At 50.2% G+C, this 20,597-nt stretch overlaps 2 protein-coding genes across 3 annotated transcripts; one reads left to right on the top strand and one right to left on the bottom strand.

Moving 5' to 3' along the window:
* Positions 1 to 112: 112 nt before the first annotated feature.
* msl2b (MSL complex subunit 2b) lies at positions 113 to 8,925 on the top strand. 2 transcript variants are annotated; one of them, XM_086020624.1, is made up of 6 exons: positions 113 to 1,197; positions 3,149 to 4,344; positions 4,558 to 5,786; positions 6,413 to 6,534; positions 7,718 to 7,959; positions 8,180 to 8,925. In XM_086020624.1, exons 1-3 carry the CDS (start codon positions 1,056 to 1,058, stop codon positions 4,858 to 4,860), a joined length of 1,641 nt encoding a protein of 546 aa, XP_085876750.1. In that variant the 5' UTR covers positions 113 to 1,055; the 3' UTR covers positions 4,861 to 5,786; positions 6,413 to 6,534; positions 7,718 to 7,959; positions 8,180 to 8,925. The 2 variants fall into 2 exon arrangements, with proteins under 2 accessions (XP_085876750.1, XP_085876749.1); XM_086020623.1 differs by having other exon boundaries at positions 6,413 to 7,959.
* On the bottom strand, positions 6,278 to 13,918 carry tnfsf10 (TNF superfamily member 10). Its single transcript, XM_086020625.1, has 6 exons — positions 13,531 to 13,918; positions 11,996 to 12,121; positions 9,704 to 9,749; positions 9,224 to 9,343; positions 8,170 to 8,438; positions 6,278 to 7,971 (listed from the first exon to the last, which is right to left on the bottom strand). The coding sequence occupies exons 1-6, from the start codon at positions 13,639 to 13,641 to the stop codon at positions 7,762 to 7,764; spliced, it is 882 nt and encodes a 293-aa protein (XP_085876751.1). The 5' UTR covers positions 13,642 to 13,918; the 3' UTR covers positions 6,278 to 7,761.
* Between the last annotated feature and the right edge of the window lie 6,679 nt (positions 13,919 to 20,597).

Genomic DNA, 20,597 nt, shown 5'->3' with positions numbered 1-20,597 from the left:
TTGTTGAGTTTTTTCCACAAACTTGCTGTTGAACAGATTGTTCATTCATGAGCGTTTTCGTGACGTCAGCCTACGTCACAAACGTCCTCGCGAGATTTGCCTCCGCAGCGCCCCCATGTGGACGTGTGTGGGAAAGGCGACGGGCGGTATGAGGAATACGCCGCTGCTAGCTGTAGCATCCAACACAAACACGGACTAAATTCAGCTTTCTTGGCCGCTGGCTCCACCGACGCTGGGAGAGAATTTTTATTTCGGCTCCAGGCTTGCTTTTGGACGCCTCAAGCCCGCTGAGAGGAGCGACGGCAAGACCTGAACCCCGCTGACAACCGAGCAGAGCCCCTGTGGCCTGCTTCTCCAGCCCGCTTTCCGGTGTAGCTCAGGCGGCCAGCGCTGTCACGAGAGCCCGAGGCTTCCGCTGCCCTCAGCTTTTTGCTCCCACCCGAACAGGAGGAGCCGCGAAATTCTTCCTGGGCGAACCGTAACTGTAACCGGGAGGCGACCGCGAGCTCGTCGGCGGCCAGGCGGCGCTCCTTGCGGCGAAGGAGCTTGTTGGAGACGCCGCGGCCTTCTGGTTGGTTTGTTGTGGGCCGCCATGAATCTCGGCGAACAATAACAAGACGCGGAAGCCGACCGCTCCGGCACCGAGCCCGCCTTACATGACAGCAGCACGGCGGCCGCTTTTCAAACCGGGCCTAGCACGCACAGCCACTATGGAAGTATCGCGGGGCAGCCGCAGCAAAGCGGCTCGTTTTTTTCACCAAAGCCCCCGCGTGAGAGCCCCGGCCGAGCGGCTCTGAAGCGACGTTCAGGCTCCGGTCCGCACACTATGCTCCACCGAACCGAACCAGGGCCTGCTTGTGATCGACTCGGCATTGAGGATGGATTTGGGATGGGACTGAGGAAGCGCATTTAAGACCCGGGCCCTCTTATGTTGTCTTCAAAGCCCCCAGAGTCCACTCGCCGCCGCGTGTCGTGTTTGTGTTTGCCGGACACTTTGTTGCTGCTTTGAACGCATCGGAACCGAGCGGACCGGCTCGCCGGGTCAGGCCGCTGCGATGAACCCGGTGAACGCGACGTCGCTGTACGTGTCTGCGAGCCGCTCGGTGCTGCAGTGCGACCCCCGAGACCCCCGCGCCATGGCCGAGCTGTGCAAGCTGCTGCCCTTTTTCCGGCAGTCGGTGTCCTGCTTGGTCTGCGGTGAGTGCGACAGCGCAACCATTCAGTGCTAAAGTTGTTGTTTTTTTTTCACAATTGAGTGACTGGTGTGCTTTGCATGGTGGTCGTAAGCTGCCATGCGAGCGTTTTGGACGATGCCGCGTTCAAGTGCTGTGGGAAGACTCAGCTGCGATGAGTAATTCATCATTTAATTGCAATGCATCGAGTGAAGTAATCATCGCGCATCGCTTTGAATCACGCATTGTGCCGTCTTACATATCCGCTGCCCTATTTTACCTCCATTTACATTCTGGCAGCTTATGGACAAAATCGAACCCCCTCGCGTTCTGAGCTTAATATTGATTACGTCGGATCAGAGCATTTGTTGTCAACATGTTTCGCGCGTCAGCAACACAATCGTCGGGGAAAAGTGATGAAATGTTGGTCTCGTGGCATGTGAGCATGTGTTTTCCAGAGGCCGGGAACGCACCATACGGCACCACGACACACCCCCTTTGTGCTCTTGCGCGCTCTTGTTTGGATTTTTGTGTGGGACTCGAGCTCAAGAAATTGTCAGTGGCCCAAAAAAAAAAAAGGAATAAGTAGAATAATTAGCTGCGCAAATAACTGTGAATCTATACATCATGCTGTAGATCTTTTTTTTCCCCCGGAATTTTCTTGTTGAATGGAGTAATGTTGGCACGTCAATCTCACAATTCAGCCGTTCTGGATCCATCTCCCCTATTTTTATATTTTTGATACGCATTAGCTACATGGAAGACTCTAAATCATCGATAGGCGTGACTGTGAGTGCTTTTTTTTGTGTAAATGTGCCCTGCGATTGGCTGGAACGGGCTCGGCTCATCCGCAAGCCTAATGAAGACAAGTGCAACAGTGGACGCTTGTTTATTGCGGGATAGCTTCCAGACTAGGTGGAAAAAACAAGCGAGAGAGAGAGAGCATGCAAGGAAAGAAAAGCTTTTGAATTAAAGCTTATTAACAGCCTTTTTTAAAGTATTAATTTGCACCTCTTCTCACGCTTGCTTTTCATATAACATCTCTCAAATTTGGTCTTTCATTCATGCTGTAAAAATCAATCAAAAAAAATCAAATAAAAGAAAAACGACCGCTTCTGCACTGTATAGAAAGTGGCTAGATGGGTGTATTGATTTTCTTTTCTGACGTCCTCTTTCGTATTTAGCCTCTCAGGCGGCCTCGATGATCAATCTGAGAAGCCGTCGGTCGCCCTCATGAAAGGGCCTTCTTCCTTTTTCCTGCCTGCAGCTGCAGGCGTTCGCGTCCAGCGTTGCTAAGGAAGCCGCGCTCAAAGAGCGCTTGTTGCCGCCGAATATAAATAAACACACTTGAGGCAGCTGTGAGGAGGCAGGAAGGAGCAAAAGTTCGTCAATTCCAGACATCACGCTAACGATGAAAGGACGGGTTCTCGGCACCCAAAAGAAGGAAGGTCGGCTGGATCGAGGCGTCCGTAAGAGCAGACGGAGCAGGAAAGAATTTGCCGAGTTAGGTGGAGACACTTGAGTCGGTCGGCGCCCGAGTAACTAATGAGTAACTCAAACTCTAAAAGTCACTTTTCTAACAGTTCAGCATTTGGCTCAAATATGGCGCAAAATCTTTCGGACAAGCCTGTTCAAATTCCAGTTGTGAAGTATGAAAAGCTCCTCCTCAAGGCGCGACCACGTAGTCGCGTGCGCCACAGTGCCACAGGATGGCGGCAAAGCGCTACATGTTGCGCTTCAACTCACTTCAACGCAGCTCCTCGCCACTGCCGAAGCACGACTTTGATATTAGACGGAGCTTTCACCCGAGCACAAAAGTGGAGGTCAATAGAGCGTCGTTTCTCCTTTATTGAGATTGAGAATACACACAAATGTTTTCTTTTTTGTTTTAGGTTGTCGCCGTGGCGAGCTTGCTCTCGAAACCAAGCGCGAGAGTCCGCATTGTAACCTTTGCCGTCGTCCGTTTTGCCCGGCAGGTAACCTGCTGCAGGACCCCGTGGCGCCCACCGACTCGTCGTGCCAGCATTACGTGTGTCGCGGGTGCAAAGGTCAGCGCATGCAGCTGAAGCCGTCGTGCAGCTGGTGCAAGGACTACTCGCGCTTCCGGGAGAACCGGCAGCTGTCCCTGCTGGTGCGCTGCTACCGCAAGCTGTGCCTGTACATCGCCCACTCGCCGCTCGCCGCGCACATCGCCGCCGCCGCCGCCGACTCGCCCGACCTGCAGGCCGTCCTCAGCGAGGGCCTGCGGCTGGCCGAGGGCGAGCCCCGGCCCGGGCCCGACGGCGCCCAGGCGGAGGCGGCGGCGGCGGCGGCCGAGGAAGCGCCGCGCCGCGAGGAGCTCGCCGCCGTCAACGGGCTTCACGATTGTAACGGACTGCCGGCCTCGCCGGATCCGGGCCGAGCGCTCGTCAAGCAGGAGGACTTTTGCCAGGAGATCCCGGCGGGCGGCGCGGCCGCCCTTTGCGACGCGGGCGGCTTCGGCGACGAGCCCAAGCACGGAGGGGGGCCGCTGCTGCTGAGCGTGGAGGAGGTGCTGCGGACGCTGGACGCCGACACCGAACCCGACGACCCCCCCACGCCTCTGTCCGTCAACGGGCCTCTCTGCCCCGCCCTGCCCCTGGAGAGCAGCTGTCACCCCTTCCGCCCGCACCCGCAGCCCCCCCCTCAGTCCCCCGCCGCCGCCGCCCCCCGGGGCCCCCCTCGCTGCCACCGCAAGCGCTCCCGCTCGGAAAGCGACAGCGAGAAGCTGCGGCCCCTCCCCATCGACAGCCTCCTGCGGGGAACCCCCTGCGACGGCGTCGCCCTCTGCCCCCGGCTGGCCGCCGCCCCCGCGTACGACTTCCCCGCGCCCCACTTCCACCTGCCGCCCGTGCCCAACGGTGGCCCCGCCAAAGCGGGCAAGGGCCCGCCGGGCTCCGGCAAGCCGCCCAGGAAGATGGGCGAGCACCACGGGGGCGCCAAGAAGGCCAAGGCCAGGGCCCCCAAGCCCCGCTCGCAGCCCCGCGGGCCCCCCCACCCCTTCGCTCACCCGCTCAGTCACCCGGCCAGCCCCTCCAAGCCGCTGTACAAGAAGCCCGTGGAGAAGAAAGGCTGCAAGTGCGGGCGCGCCACGCAGAACCCCTCGGTGCTCACCTGCAGGGGGCAGCGCTGTCCCTGCTACTCCAACCGCAAGGTGAGCCCAAAGCTCAAAGAGGCTCGATTTGTATCCAAAATCGATTCAGGAGCGTTGCTTTCACTGCTCAGAATGTGTTGAAAATAAATATGGCCGCCAATAGTTTTACATCTGTCACCTGCCTTCGACTCGTTGCAATTCAGTCATTGTCAGCACAGTCATTCAAAGTGTCAGGAAATGCGACCTCTTCTTTTGTGCGCGCGTGTGTCGCAGGCGTGCCAGGACTGCATCTGCCGCGGCTGCCAGAACTCGTACATGGCCAACGGCGAGAAGAAGCTGGAGGCCTTCGCCGTGCCCGAGAAGGCCCTGGAGCAGACGCGGCTGACGCTGGGCATCAACCTCACCAGCATCGCCGCCGCCGCCGCCCTGCGGGGCCCCGCCGGCGCCCCGCCCGCCGCCCTGCTCAACGTGGCCGGCGCCGCCGGCTCGCCGGTGGCCACCGCCTTCCTGTCGGCGGCGGCCGGCCACGACGGACGCGCCTTTGACGACTCGCTGGAGATGCACTTTGACTGTTGACTCTCCGCCCCCGCCCCTCCCTCCCCGCCCCCGAAAACTCTGCGCCCCGCCTCGCGCGCGTTCCCCTCGGGTCACTCGGGACTTTACCGTCACGCCGTTCGCTTTGTCGTCATCACTGACTGCTCTAATTTATATCGACGAATGTTTTGTACATGACGCCACGCGGAAGACATTTCCGCATCAATTTTATACATGAAGTCTTGACAGGGCAGCACGGCGGCGTAGCGGCTAGCGCTTCTGGCTCACAGTTCCGGGTTCGAATCTGGGCTTCCTGTTTGGAGTTTGCGTGTTCTCCTCCCACATGCCCAAAACATGCATGTGAGGTGAATCGAAGACTTGAAATTGTCCGTAGGTGTGAATGGGAATGCTTGCTTGTTTCCTAGCAAGGCCGGACGACTTTTTTGTTTTGGTTTCCCGCTAAATCCAAATCATTTGATGTTGGTCTCAACATGTAAACGTTTGTTCATCTGAATGAAAGTGTCCCGCGCCTGAGAGCTTTTTAGATGGATCAAGAAAGCAAGTCAACAAGTCAACCATCCAATATTTGACTCTTGATTCTTTTTTTCAGCCGGTAGCAATCGGCTGAAAAATCACGTGAATCCGATCCCAGTGAGAACAAGCAGAAACCGTTTTGGACACAGCAGCGCATTTTTTGCGGTTGCGGCTTTGAATCCAACCTGCGGCTTTCCTCGTTGAACTTTTCTTCTTGGTTGCTTGTTGAATTGAAGACTCCAAATTGTCCGCAGGTGCGACTGCTTCTTTGACCTTGCCTGGCGACCGCGAGCCCACCGAGGACAACGTGAAGTCTGTCGCAGGGCGTCGCTATTTTGGGCCGGCCAGGCCGGAAGCTAAGGAAAAAAGAAAAAATGTGACAGGAAGTGGAAAAAAACAAACTCCAAAACAAAACAACCTCCACCAGCTTACATGTGAGTTTACTTTTGCTTTTCCTCTTGGAGGCATTAGCGTGCTGGTTCGTGTTTAGGTGCTCCTCATGTCGTTGGCGTCGTTTTTTTGTTTTGTTTTTTGTTCTCCCCTCACCAACTTGCTGCTAAAAGGACGAGGAAGAAGTTGATCTGTTTTTAAAATGTGCATTACGAGTATTTATTGTAGATTTCCTGAGGGTCGCTGTCTTAGTGTTTAGTGTCCGGAGTCCCCCCCCCCCCCGTTGCTTTTGGTTGACCCCCCACACCACCGCCACCCTCCCGGGGCATTTGAGTACCTGTAATATAACTGTATCATATTTCCACAAACGAAAGAAAATCCAAACAGTTGACTGAAGCGTGACTTGAGTCTTTGATGCACTTCTGCCACTCGTCCACAGGTGGCAGCACAAAGCGGATATCGACGATCAAACAAGTCAAGTCTTATCAATGTCCAAATCGAGGGGGGGGGGGAAAAAACACAAAAGTGGTGATAATTTAACAAGTCACAAAGTTTTTATTGCACATATTTACAGATGAAATATATTTACATTCACGTTTTATTTACAACTGAGAAGCAATCTTCTCTTCCCTTTACCATTGAAAACACGCTCCTCTGAATGGGTTTGCAGTTGCCTCGATGAGACAAGACGGCGGCAAAGGGCTACTTTGGTCCAAGTGGAGCGCCTAAACTCACATCAAAGGGTTTCTTTAGCACCAAGCAAGATGCCACCAAATGGCACTAAAGCAACAGGTAAGTTGATTTGGTTTTTTTTTAGCAAACAAGGATTTTGAGTCACTAGTTTTTCAACAATAATCTTTGGTTGATCGAGAATAACCTTTCAAAAAAAGACTTGGGACGCTGGTGCGTTCAGGACCGTGGGGCGATTGGCTATTCATACGCAGTTGAGATTCAACACGCATTTAGCGGCTGCGCGTGAAAACATGAACAAACCGCAAATGAGGTCAATTACAAACATCTTCTCGTGCGCTCCGATGAACGCCGCAAGATGTGCCGACAAACTTTTCTTCAATGCTGCAATGTTGTTACGGTTTGAAATGCTTGCAGCAAGCACACAGTTGCTCCTCATTTGGCATCAATCATCTGGCGGATGTGAACCGTCAACACATGGGCAAAAAAGAAAATTATTTACATATTTATACAGACCACAGCAAACAAGCCACCCTCCCCGCCCACTAAAAGGCAGAATACTCGGAACAAAAAAACAACTTGAAGTGCTTTGTTTCAAGCTGCCCAAAAAAAAATTTTTTAAAATCACATTCTGACTCGTTGATGCTACGAAGAGAAAACGCTACGTTAGTTAGCAGCAAGTAGTCACTCAAACTACCACCTTTGAATTGGACTTTTCATGCTATGGAAATTTGTCTTGAGTGTTTATTCCACATCCTTCATATGTGCACGTTTCTACTAGTAGACTTTGTCCTCACTAGTAACAGAAAATTGAAAGAATGACTTACTGACTTACTGGTTGGCGCTTTGGTGCTACTAGTAAGGTCCAGGAGGCGACCAGTGCATGACACATGCACTAGTTAGTTAGGCCTCGGCTTGTAATGTCACAAGTGCAGCACAAGGTTTGATTGTGTCCTAGTTGCCCCAAAGTCACACTAGTGACTCCAAAACAATCTTACTAGTACTAGTACACGGACCTTTAGAATGGATATAAAGGAGATGGAAATGCACAAATGACTTTTGGAATGTTGTACTTGTCTTTTGTTGTGAAGGGGAGCCTCCTAGTGGCCAAGCTGGGTAGGAATTTTTTTTTTCTTTTGTTTGTTTCTTTTGTTTTTGTTGCAATTTGAAGAAAAGTTTGTGTCCGTCGCCACCTCACCTCCCGCCGTCACTTGACGCCGCCCCCACGCTTGTCCTTGGCTTGGAACGTCTTTGCGTTTGCTGTCCACCAAGTTGTGCTCGACAGGCTTCTCCGGAGGCCTTCACAGTGCAACGGCGCCCCCCGGTGGTCTAGCTGATGAGAAAGGCCCCGAAGAAGCTGCTCTTCTCGTCCATGTCCACGGCGGACGCGTTGGTCACGGTGACAAAGAGGCGGTCTCCGGGGCTGAGGGAGAAGAGGCCGCCCTGGTGCGCCGAGTGCAGCGAGAATTGGGAGTCCCGGGACCAGCAGGAGGTCCTGCTGGTCTTCATCAGCAGGATGGGAATCGGGTAGGTGCTCACCTGAGACCAGCGAGGCGGAAGGCTCGTTAGCTTCGTCCATAAATTCCTTTTATTTTTATTTTATTTTCATTTGTTTTGCGGCTTCTGTTGGCCATAGCGCGTCTTTGCTGATGTGCACTGCTGACACTAACAACATGATACTTTGATCTTTGTGATTTTGTGATGTTTTTCAAATTGAGAATCAGAGAGCGCCCTCACCTTCTTGTAGATGTACTGCAGCAGAGGCCGTCCTCTGTCGTCATGGCCGCCGTCGTCGTCGTCGTCGTCCTGGGCGTCCTCGTCCAGCGGGCGGCTGTGCCTGAAGTAGGTCTGGGCGTAGACGTAGTAGAGGCCCGGCCGCGGCACCACCAGCTCGCCGTCCACCAGCTGCACGTCCCGCAGGAAGGCCAGACCCTTGTCGCCCTCCCACCACGAAATCTTCTGGCCGTGAACGCGCCGGATGGCCGCCGTTGCCCCTGAGGTGGACACTGAACACGCCCGCGAATCAGCAACCGACACGCGCGCAACAGTTCGCGAGAGTTCCCCGTGTCCAAGACGCCTTCATGAAGCCGTTTTTTTTTCCTTTCTGCCGCGACCAGCAAAAAGTCGGCAACTAATTGAGGTCCACCCCAAAAGGTTGTACCTGCTGCAAGATGCCACAAGGTGGCAGTAAAGCACTTTTTATTCCATGGCACGAGGCTGTTCCCTGACTAACTGGAGCGCTTCATAGCCACAAGATGGCATCAAAGCAATACTTTTAGATTGGTTTAGGCCAAGCACAAAAACAGCAAATAGTTGAGTTTCTCAGTGAGTGATGGGAAATATGTTTGCCCCCCCCCCCAGAATAATTTGCAACTGCTGAACCGCAAATATGTTTGGTTCACTTGACAGTGTTCCCTGTGTGTTTATATATTTTTTTGTTTGGAACTTGATTTCTCTTCTTGACTGAGAAACTCACCTATTTGCACCAAGCACCTGAGGTGCAGTGAGTTAGGCAGTTTCATTTCATAGTGCTTTGGCGCCATCTTGCCACCGAGGGATTATGTTGAAGTGAGCTGAGGAGCTTCATTTATATAAAAGTAGTGCTTTAACTCCAACTGCCGGCATTTTAGGGCTCAGTTGCAAACCTTGCAAAGAGCTGGAAATGCTGCGTTAGCGCAAATAACTGATTCATCGATGCAATCGATTTTGTTAACTTTGTAATCAAAAGTCAAACGTTGCCGGTCGATCAAGGTCAAATTTGTGGCGTGGCGTGGCGTGGCGGACGTCTCACCAGCTCCTCCTCCCTCCAGTTTGGGTGCGAAGCTCCCGGTGACGTGCGCGGCCACTTTGGGCCGCGGCGCCGACGTTCCGTCCCCTGGCACCAGCGAGGGCAGAACCCGAGACACTTCATCTGAACAGGAAGTCACCCACCGCTGAGTCAAACATCAACAATGTACGCCGTACAACTGCGCCATTGTTCGTATGTCGCCTAAGTCAGCCGACTGCACCGCACGTCGAGTCTGTCCAATGCCTTTTTTTTTTTTTCTGCCTCCCATAATTGCAATTTGCTCTGGGCACTGCATTATACAGTCAAACTGTCGGCCCCCTCATTAATCCCCTCCCCCAATTACTAACGACTAATTGTTATTTTTGGGGGAACAAGAAAAAAAGCACCCATAGTAACTAACTACTCAAAGTCATCTGCCTACCACACTGTCACTGTTATTTCATGATTGCTTCTACACACGTGTGATGCGTTTGTAGGCCTCACCTCTGACCGCCGACGAGATCTGCTTCTGGTAGCGCTGCGACAACGACTGCGACAAAAGCAAAAACACGCATCAGGGCGCAGTCGCGTTTTGTCTCGCGCAAATTGAGAAAGAGCACAACAAACTGAAAAGATCCGGAAGGCTCCGTGAAAAAAAACCAAAATAAATCCTTGATTGGAAAAAGCCCAAATAGCCGCTTCCCGCTCGGCCTTGGGTGGAGATTGAGCCGGCGGAATCCAGCTCTTAACGGCGCCGCTATCGTGTCGCAATTATTGCAAACATCAAAACGGCGCAAACGGCGCCTCGTCCGTCATCTGGAAGAGTTCCAAATGCCAAGTTGTCTCGCGTCGGCGATGCTCACGAGCAGTGTGGCCACCTTGAAAACGGCGCTTCGCTACTTGAATCTCGACTTGAATTTCAGCGCAACTAACTTGGATTACAAGCTCCTCCAAGAGTTGCATTCAGTTGCCGCTCGATCGACGGAAATCGCCCCGAGCGGCGGAAGGTGATCCTCGTTGACAAAGTGACGCCGGCGAGTGCTGACGTCGGCCTGACAAAATGAGCCGCGTTGCGCTTCAGTGACATCAAATCAGATTTGCAGAGCGGGCAGAGCCGGAAGATGAAGTGGAAACCACAAAACGGATCGCGTTGAGGGCAACCGCATTTGAAACGTGCGGCGCATTTTGACATCAATCCACGGGGCATTTGAATGCATGAGTGGCATTACTTGAAGGGCGGCCCGGCCTGGCCTGTCCATACGCCGACGCAAAGCAGCCCAAGCCGCTGACAGATATGAAGACGTATGATTGAGTCCGCACCGCAAGGCTTTCCCAAAAGACTCTAATCAAGTCCACATTTAGTCTGGAGTCAATCATTCCAAATCAAAGTCTTTGCCTGCCTGCGGGACATTTATTTGTTTGTTAATAAGGTTGATTTATTGAAAAAAAACAAGGGAACAACTCAATTGTAAACCGTATTGATTCTATCCGGCAAGTTTGAAATTCCTCAGCATGCGCTTTGTCTCCCGTCAACAAAAAACATTGAAATTTCTTTGATTTCTTCATTGAGGGCAGGCGTGTCCAAACTCGCTCCTGTTTTTCCAGGTCTCCCTGCTGCAACACACCTGATTCAAGTCATCAGGATCGTGATATGAGCTGACGGTTTGAATCAGGTGTGTTGCAGCAGGGTGACCTGGACTACAGGTTGGACAAGCGGCCCTTGAGGACCGCAGCTGGACACGGCTGATTTCGGGGGAGGAGAACTTCCTGCCGCCGGCTCCGTGTCTGCGTGCGTGCGTGCGCAGGTGCACGCGTGCGCAGGTGCACGCATTCCAGTGGCGATTAAAGCGGAGAGGATCACATCACACGCGCAGATGTCAATGACTTCATTGTATGTGTGAGTTTTTTTTTTTTTTTTTAAATCGGGCCTGCTACCCTTTGCAAGTCATTTGCGACGGATTTCTTCCCAGCCTGGCTTGCTCTTGGAACTCAACTTTGACCTTTGACACAATATGATCCGGCCCTTTTTTTGACAAGCAAATATCTCAAATGCTAGCATTCGGACGGTTGCCATGCTAACATTTAGCAAGATGACAATCCGACTTAAAAGCTAAGCGGAGCTCGATTAAGCATTAGCATCGCGCTACGTTGCCGACGTCTGCCTGGTTATCACGAATGACGATGATGAAGACGACGATGATGTTTAATCGTGAGCGGTGGTGCCCGCTGACTCGCGATTGACAACTTGAGCTTCTTCTCGTGCCCGTATTTGACATTGTTGAAAATGTCTTTGCAGGAAGTTCTGACCAAACGAGGTCATGGAAACATTGGAAACAGCTCTCAGTATGATGCGGCGCAGATGTACCAGCGCAATTATAAACACATTACAATTAGCATCTTTATTGTCCTTGCGCATAAAACAAAACTGTGTGTAAAATTAACAGAAGCCTTGTGGTCTTGAAACGGGCACAATGGTCCATATACTTGACGTAACGTCGTCAATCGTTTCCGTTAGCTAGCCTGTTGCCGTTCGCATCATCCTCTATGTTAGCATTAAGCTGGCGGACTTTCGTGCGACAAAATGATTTGCTTTGCTTGAACCTTTTGGTGTTTAGCTAGACAACATTAGCCAGGAGGAATGAAGAGAATAGCTTCTACTTTCAAATTGGTATCCTTTCGCGATAAGCAGGAGTTTACGGTGCGAGGCGATCCAAAAAGGGACATATCTCAGTAGTGCCTCCACAGCTGTTTGCGGGCGTGAAGAAAATCCGAGGTTGAGGTCTGCGTGCGTCTTACCTTCTCGATGAGTTGGTGGAGCTGCTGCGTGACCTGCCGGCACGGATCGTCTCGCGCGCCCGCCGCGCTCTGCACATCCCAACCTTTCAGGCACGACACGCTGCTCCTGGAGAAGGTCTCCTTCAGCTGCGCGCGCGCAGGCCGGCCCGGAGGAAGGAGAAGAAGTAGAAGACCGCACGGAGGTGAGGATCACGACTCCTTTGCTTTTATTTTGCAGTCAGCCTAAGCTCGAACGTTGCTTTTCACACGCCCCCTCATTGCAAACGCCAACAAATTTCCGACAAAAGTCCAAGATAAAGGACCGTATCTTGAAATAACAGTAATAATAATAATGCTACGTTTAGCCTTGCCGGCCAACCAAAGGTTGGGAAAGACAGTCAAGGTGAAGATTTTGCTGCTCATAAGTATCCATTACTCTGCATTTCGCATGACTCACTGATTCAACTTGACTTTGTTGGACTTGATCCAAAAGGCGCGCACGCGCACAGTTATATAAAAAAAAAAAAGGAAAAAAGAGAGAGAAAGAAAACAACTTCCTGATCGTTCGCAGGAGCTCACAACAACAACTTGACCTTCTTCTGGAGCGTTTTGTGTTCTAACAAAAGTCGTCGCCGTCTTTCACCAGACGTGGCAACACAAAGTAAAAGTACAACAAAGATGTGGCAAAGACAACAAAATGGTGCAAGTAGAAGTACGACTTTCATCTCTTGGATGTAAGTAAAAGTAAAAAGAAAGGTATCCTTTCGACCGTAGGCCATCATCTGGGTAAAAAGTCGCCAGAAAAAGAAATACCCAAGTCAAGTACGGATAGCAGAACATTCTACTTCAGTGAGTGACGAGTACTTGTTACTTGCCAAAACAACAAAATTGCAAACATTGCTAGTAGCCGGCCAGCATGTGCACATTCAACTCTTCTTTTGAACTCACTAACTTTGGTCTTCACTCACTCACTAACTCAGAAACACGCTCAGCGACTGAGTGACGGACGGACTGACTTACTCGTGGACTTATTCACAGGCTCTTTTGTCTCTCGCTCAGTTACTCACTCACTGGTTTATTAACTGATTTATTGTCGACTTTCGTTATCATTGACTTACTCACCCCCTCACCTACACTTACTTACTCATTGACATATTTTCTCATTTAATTACTTACATGCTTATTGACTTCCTCACCCACCCACTCGCTTACTTATTCACTTATTTACTTGTTTACTCAGTTACTCATTTACTTACACGGTTTCCTTCGTATTTACTCGTTTCCTCATCTACTTACAGACTTGCTTATCGACTTACCCATTTACTCGCCCCTCATTCATTTCTTGACTTACTACAATCATGATTTCGTCACTCACTTATGAGCGAGATCACTTAGATCCTACTTACTGGCCCTCTCGCCTACCTACTGACTTTGTCGCTGACTTGTTTACTTGTTGACTCCCTCCCTGATTGACTTGTTGATCAACAAGTCCGTTGTGAGTGTATGTCTATCCGTCGCTTGACCGTCGGACGGAGCGTGAGTCGGGTGCGACTTACGGCGTTGAGCGAGGTGCTGAAGTGCAGCAGGGTGACGGCGACGAGGACGGTCTGCAGCAGGACGGCCAGCAGCAGCACGACCCCGAGCTGCGGAGCGGCGGAGACCGTCATGGCGACAGAGCGCCGCCCGGTACGCGGCCACAGGCAGCGCCGCAGACTTCCAGCACGCGAGCGCGAACAATGGCCGGGGGAGGAGGGGAAAGTTGACGACGACGACGACGACGAGGCGGAGGAGGCGGAGGAGGAGGAGGAGGAGGAGGAGGAGGAGCAGGAGCAGGAGGAGGAGGAGGAGGTGGGGGACGGTACGGGACGGGACCGCTCCGGGGGAGGTTCCGCAGCTGCAGCCGAACCTCTTCAACCCTCCCCGCCAACGAGGAGCGCCGGCCGGGCCGCTCCGGGCCCGGCCGGGCCGGGGGAGGATCCAACACTTTGTTGCTTTCGTGTGCACCGCAAACTTTTTTTTTTCTCTCTCATTTGAAGTTCATTTACTCGCACTAAAATTGAAGCTCAAGTTCCGCTCAATGTGGATTATTTTCTCTTCAAGAGGTCACATTATGGGAAATGACAACGTGGTGCTCGCGTGCGATGCAATGACATCACCGCACAACCTAAGGCAACGATGTCAATGTGATGTTCCGGTGTAACGCAACGACGTTAACACTACGCAACGTTAGACGATGAGCTACGGCGCAGCAAAGATGAAATGTATGCGACAATGCCGCTTGTCATGCTACAGATGTAACGCAATTATACAATGCAATTGCGTAACAACAATGTAACGCAATGACAACTCCATAATGTAACAACCACAGTAACGCCATAGATTATACAAACAGCCGTTCTTGATTGGTGGCCATTTTAAACGTGTTCCTTGGTCACTTTGTCACCATATGAGGGCATCTCTGTTGACATTTTTCACCTTGTCCCTGATCAACTTTGACCTCAGGCAAAGTTCGTTGATCGTGTTAACAAATGAAAATGAAAAGAAAAAGAAAAAAAAAACGCGCTGCAGCTAGCTCAATCCATCCATGGAGCCAGTTAGGAGAGAACTGCATCGAAATTGCCGAACATCTGAATGCCGTGAAGGTCAAAGTGTCTGCGCGGTGGTGATATCGAATGTCGAGCTGCTAATTTGTAAGGAGGGAAAAGCAACCAGTTGCAGATGCGTCCCTTTGGCTTTGACTTACTAACAAGCTATAAGGAGCAGCAGATTTTTGGAAAAAGCGCAGTCCGAACGTTCAAACAAGCGCCTAAGACAGGGGAAGTCGGTCAGGGGCACAAGTACAGAGAATAGAAAACAAAAGAAGGAGAAGCAGTCAAGTCCAAAGTGCACGTGTTGCTTTCACTGCCTGCTGTTAGCACGTTGCTTCCATTATTGGCCTGCTGCGCTGACACACTCGAGATCGACCATAAACGCGCACAAAGAAACACTAGGCTAGCATGCTACATGCTAGCTTCGAGGCCAACTCAACATTTCCTTCCTGTGCGGCGTTAAGGGACAAAGTCTGAATTGAAGAGCTGCAGGAAGGACAACCAAACATTTACAAGCGGACACTTTGTCCCTCCCCCCTTCCTGGCGTAACTCGTTTCAACTCCCACTGCGCCCGCGTGTGCGTCCACTTTACAACTTTATAGAGTGCGCGTCAGAACTGGAAGACCCCCGCCGCGATGGCCGCGATGGCCGCCCTGACTGTCGCCTGTCGCCGGCGGCGTCCTGTTGCACGTCGGGAACGTCGAGGCCTATAAATGGATGGCGCTGGTTGGCTGCCGGCCACATGAGGAACACCGACCAACATCTGGCCTCAATCTGCATCATTCGCCTCGCAGGCCCGTGGGAGACACTCGACGCTGAAGTTACACTCCAGTGCTACGCCGCCTTGGAGGCCTGCTGGGGGCAAGCGAGTGGGTGTGTGTGCGCGCGCGCGCAGAGGTCATGGAACTACATGACGGCGTCCTCTCTCACTGCTGACTCAACATAAAAAACGTCTGGACGGACTTCAATGTCCTTTTTAAAGTGGTTCGAAAGTCATATGTGAACCATTTTCTGCTCAACAACCAACCCCAAATATACATATATACATGTACAGACACACATATTTTCACACATACAGTACATAAACAACTCAGCTCCCTTGACAATAAGCAGCAATTTGGCTAGTGACGGGTTGTGTATTTAAAACAACCACATAGCCTTTTGTGCACTAGCTTAATGCTAATGCTAAAACATACAGAAACATCTATAAATACCGTAACCCCAAAAAGAACACACATTTGAACACAGAGTAAGCAGAAATACTATTTTTCACATTCATGTATTCTTTTTCCTCTGCGAGGAGACGAGCCGTTTACATTGTACACTATAGCTATCCATGTACAGTAGAGTACTGTATATATATATACAATAAGACTTTCTTTCCTTGAAAAGCCATCTTTTCTAAGAAATATGACTTTGCTCTTGTGACTTTATTCTGTTTAGCATCTGTTGTTGTTTTGTTGAAACATTAGCAAGAGTTAGCGACACACACACACACACACACAGATGAAGATGTCAAAGAAGCTAAAAGCACTTGTAGCCGAGATGGGTTATTAGAAGTAGGCGCTGAGTACAAAGAGAAGGCCATAATTTCACAGTTGACACAAATGAGTAAAAAAACAAAAAAAAAAAACAACTTCATTGGCTCTTTGATGCAGCGGGCTGACGTGTTGACAGGCTGAAATTGGATCTGGCTTCGCTGCAAAAACAAAGAAAGAATCCAAACGCGGACATCATCTGATAAATGTTCCTTTCTTGTCGACGTGCCAAAGTAGACGCCCTCCCGACAATATCTCACATACACGCGCGCGCGCGCGCGCACGCACGCACGTACGCACGCACACAATGGGCTTGGCCATGTGGGCACGCCAAAAAGCTCACAGTTGACCAATCACAACATAACAAACTTTTGGGGACTTTCCAAACATTTTTTTCTTGCCTGTACTTGCTTTTCTCAACTTATTTTTTTTGTTCTCGAACTGACAACTTTTACTGTGTGTGCGTGTACGTGTGTGTGTGTGTGTTTTTTGTTTAATTTAACTTGAACAATGTGGAGTAAAGTTCACAGGCAAACATGGGTGAACAATTAAATCTACTGATGAGATAAAATTACCTAATTGAAAAGGTGCAAGTGCACTTGTGCGTGTATGACTTCGTGTGTAGCGAGAAGTCACATGGAAGCACGATCGCGTGACGTCACACCTTGACGTCACACCTTGACACGTAGACCCTGAGAGAAGGGACCCCCAAGCACCAGTCCGCGGACTGGTACCGCAAAATTATTGATTTATTTATTGATTACCCCCACCCCTCCCCCGACACACACACACACACACACCGCCGATTACCTTCCTTCCGAAAGGCAATAAAAGTAGGGCTGGGTTATTGAGAATGGTGATATCACGTGACCAGCTGCGAACACGTTTACGTTTATGTGAACGACTGCAGCCAATCAGAGGCTAGCTTTTCCTTCTAACTTTGGTTTGCAATTTGTTGGGGTTTTTTTTCTGTTTCTAAGTTGAAGTAAACAGAATCCGCCAATACATGAAATAAGAAGCAACAGAAAGAAATATCAACACAGAGACCGAACGTGCAGCTGATGGGCAGCCATGTTTTCCGAAGATGAAGCTATTTGGACAAGAAGGTTCCTTCGTATGGCTTGTGAGGCGGTCTCTCCAGAGCGACGTTGTGCAAGGTTTGTGGTCCAGAACAAGACAATACAAGAAACCTGTTGAATCATTTGAACAAGTTGCGGGCAAGTGATCAAGTGGAAAGCATGCAAATGCTCGCAGAGTTTGCACAGCCTGTCCACGTCAACATTAGCAATTTAGCCGCTACTAGCTAGCCGTGCAACCACCGGACGAAAACAGCAATCAATGGTATCATCTTTCCATCTTGCACATTTGCAAGTAGCAATGATGCTAACACTGCAATGTAGGAGCATAACTTAAAATGATTATGTCTTCATTTTAAGGCATATTCATTATTCCTGAGGGCTTCATTATTAGTAGTAGGGCCTACTTATATCAATATTTTTCAAGAAAAGTGTCTTCATTTTAAAAGGATTTTTTTGGATGGGTTGTATGCCTTTTTTTTAACATTCAAAGTACAATTTTCAAGGGACAAAAAGTAGTATTTTGAGGAAAACGTTTTAGCTCCAAAGAATGATGTGGATTGTAAAAAAAAAACAAAAAAACAATAACCCACTTTTTTGTGTGTAATTTTTTGTTGTTGTTTTTTAAGAATAGAGATACTTTCCAAAAAATTGTTTTCCTTCGGTCTTAGTTTTCTGAGCAACAGCAAACATTGGTGTGTAAGCGGCCGAGAGGCCCGGTCATTGCCCCCCTCCCCCTCCCGGTGCCCAATGCCCCCCACGCGTCAGGCCTGTCAGGAAGAGTGAACAATGTGCCCCTCAGCGGCAGCGATAACATTCTCCCCGGAGAATTCCTCCCGGCTACAGCTTTCCTTTCACATTCTGGCTGCTTGTTTTTACTGCCGCCGCCAGCGCCTGTGTTTTTCTTCAACCCTCATCATTTGGCCTCTGATTAATGAGGAGAGGCGGGCAGGTACACGCAGAACCAGCTGGCCCTCCCACTTTGCCCCCCTCAACACATGTGTGGCAGACATGTTTGTTTCCAATCAGTGAGAACAGTTGAATCGCGGTTGGATGTCTTGTTGCTCTTTTGCTCGTCTGCAGGTTTGCAACAATCTCCGACAGGGCCTCGCGGGACCGAGTATTCTAGGGGCCCCCGACCCCTTTCCCCTCTCCCCCCCGGCATCACATTCTTTTATGACGCCACCCGGATGTAATTCAGCGCAGGAAGTGTCAAGTGTAAATCAAACATAATAAAAACGACTCTAGTAAACTACTGACAAAATGTCAATCACACTGTGAAAGGTGATGTTTGAAAAAACATATTTGAAATAGCGAAAAACATTTTTTTCAAAGAAAAAAAAAAAGGAAAAAGCCATCTGAAAAAGTTGAAAACCGTTCAACTTGCGCGCGCCGTGGCTGTGACTTCAAATGGAGCATCCAATCGGAGCGGGGCCGGCGGAGTGATTTCCGAGCGCTAATAACACCAATAGACCAACCGGCGGGAAAAGCAACCGCGCCACTCCCTGGTGAGCTGCTTAGAAACCACTCCCAAATATGGGCTAGCTTGCGCCACAGTCGCGCGGCGAACACCGAGGTTAGCAAGCGCGCTGTCACATTTGCCGTAATTGTGCTCGATGACAGCATGAAAAGTTGTTTTACAAGCGGTCGTGACGCCATGCCTCTGCCCCGCGGGCTAGTTAGCGGCCAAACCGCAGCACAGGAAACAAGCCTCAAGCTGAAAACAAATCAATAATCCCCCACAACACTGCAGCGTGGTCTTCACACGACGACGAGCACATGTGTCGCCCGTTAGCGCACATGTGTCGCGCACATGGCGGGAAAAAAGTCCTTCCGCTCAGACCGGCAGACGACGACGGCACGAGAGGGCGGAAGCCAAGCGGCGGACGTCCGTGGCGTGCCGGTGGTGACTTGGCAGGTGAGCGTCTCGGGCGTCTGCCGGCGCCGACCTCAACGGAGCGTGACAACGTTTTGCCTCGCGTCTGACAAAGTAGCCCAAGGAGCCAAAGAACAAACACACCAAAACAACAATGACGGGATGGCAATCAAAAGAGCCAACTAAGGATTAGGCCTCACAGGCGAAGGAGGGTTTTTTGTTGTCTTTTTTAAGGAAGAAGTATGAAAAGAAGTTGGGAGTTTTTTCCCAGGGGAAAACAGTCTCTTACCTTACATTGCCAAAGTTGTTTTTTTCGAGAACTCAGTTGAACTTTGAGGGGGGGGGGAACATCGTTTTTTTTTAGTAGATTGACAAATCGTAGATTCTCAAGAATATATATCGTTGACGTTTTTGTTTGAACTCCTTTGTTCAAAGTCATCTTTGACTTGCTTAGCCGTCAATGGCAGTGAATCGGTTAAGTGCACATAGAAAACAGCCTGCTTTTGGAGGGCCGAGTGTTCTTTAGTTTCAAGAAAAAAATGCGACGTTGTTTGTCTTCAAGTCAAGACTTTAGGGAAAAAAACAAATACTTTTTTTGTTTGTTGTAGAAAAATGGCTTTCCTATTAATTCCCTAGAAAAAGTTGTGCTTTTCAGGATTTAAAAAAAATGTAAAATAGTATTTGGGGCAAAAAGTATCTTTTAAAAAGTAAAACAAAACTTTAAAAAGGTGCATTTTTCTAAAGAAAAACAGTTGTAATTTTTCTTGAGAAAATGTTGGATTTCAAGAAAAAAAAAATTCCCCAAATATCACCATTTTTTTTCAAGAAAAAAAAGCGCTTTTGACAAATGAAAAATGATTGTATCTTTATCAAGAAAAAAAGCAAGATTTTTTTTCACATTTTATTTTCCCCCAAGATGAACGTAATTTCCTCCACCCCAACCCCCAAAAAGTTGTGCTTTTCACAAATAAGTTTTTTTGTTTTTTTTTCAAGAAAAGCTTGTATTTCTTTTTCATAAGTTATCTTAAGCGGGACCAAAGTTCCCATTGTGACTGCATAGCAATGATTAGTTGTTGCGTCCTTTGTAAACAATTGGCAGCCTCCTCAAGTTTCGCTTTTCAGTAAAAAGCAACGTTCCGAATAATTTATTTGGTGGCGGCGGCGACACATTGAGCGCGTCTGTGAGGAACAAAGTGCGAGTCGGCGCGAGCTTCGATTGGGCAACGTTTGAACGTAAAGAAGTGTGACACTTCAAAGGCCGCCTGTCGTCCACTTCTGGTTCTCGTCGTTCCCGCCGCCGCGTGCAAAGTGTCTGGGAGCGCTCGGGCCGCGCCTCCAAGCGCCCCAAAGCCGCCGGGCTCCGGGTCCAAGCCGCAGCGGGGCGGCCGCCTTTCCAAGTGGCAAGCGAGGACGCCGCATGACCAGCAGCTGCAGCTGCGCCGCTGCCGGCCGCCCGGCTTGGAGGCCGCCAGATTGCTCGCTAACGCAAACGCGCGAGGGGCGGGGCGCTCGCGCCAACTCGCAGGTCGGAACGGACGTCCAAA

This window comes from Filicampus tigris, chromosome 21 (genome assembly GCF_054856515.1).
Source record: "Filicampus tigris isolate MCC_2025a chromosome 21, RoL_Ftig_1.0, whole genome shotgun sequence".
Lineage (NCBI taxonomy): Eukaryota > Metazoa > Chordata > Actinopteri > Syngnathiformes > Syngnathidae > Filicampus > Filicampus tigris.
The sequence above is the reverse complement of the archived record's forward strand: the minus strand, read 5'-3'. Positions and strand labels throughout refer to the sequence as shown.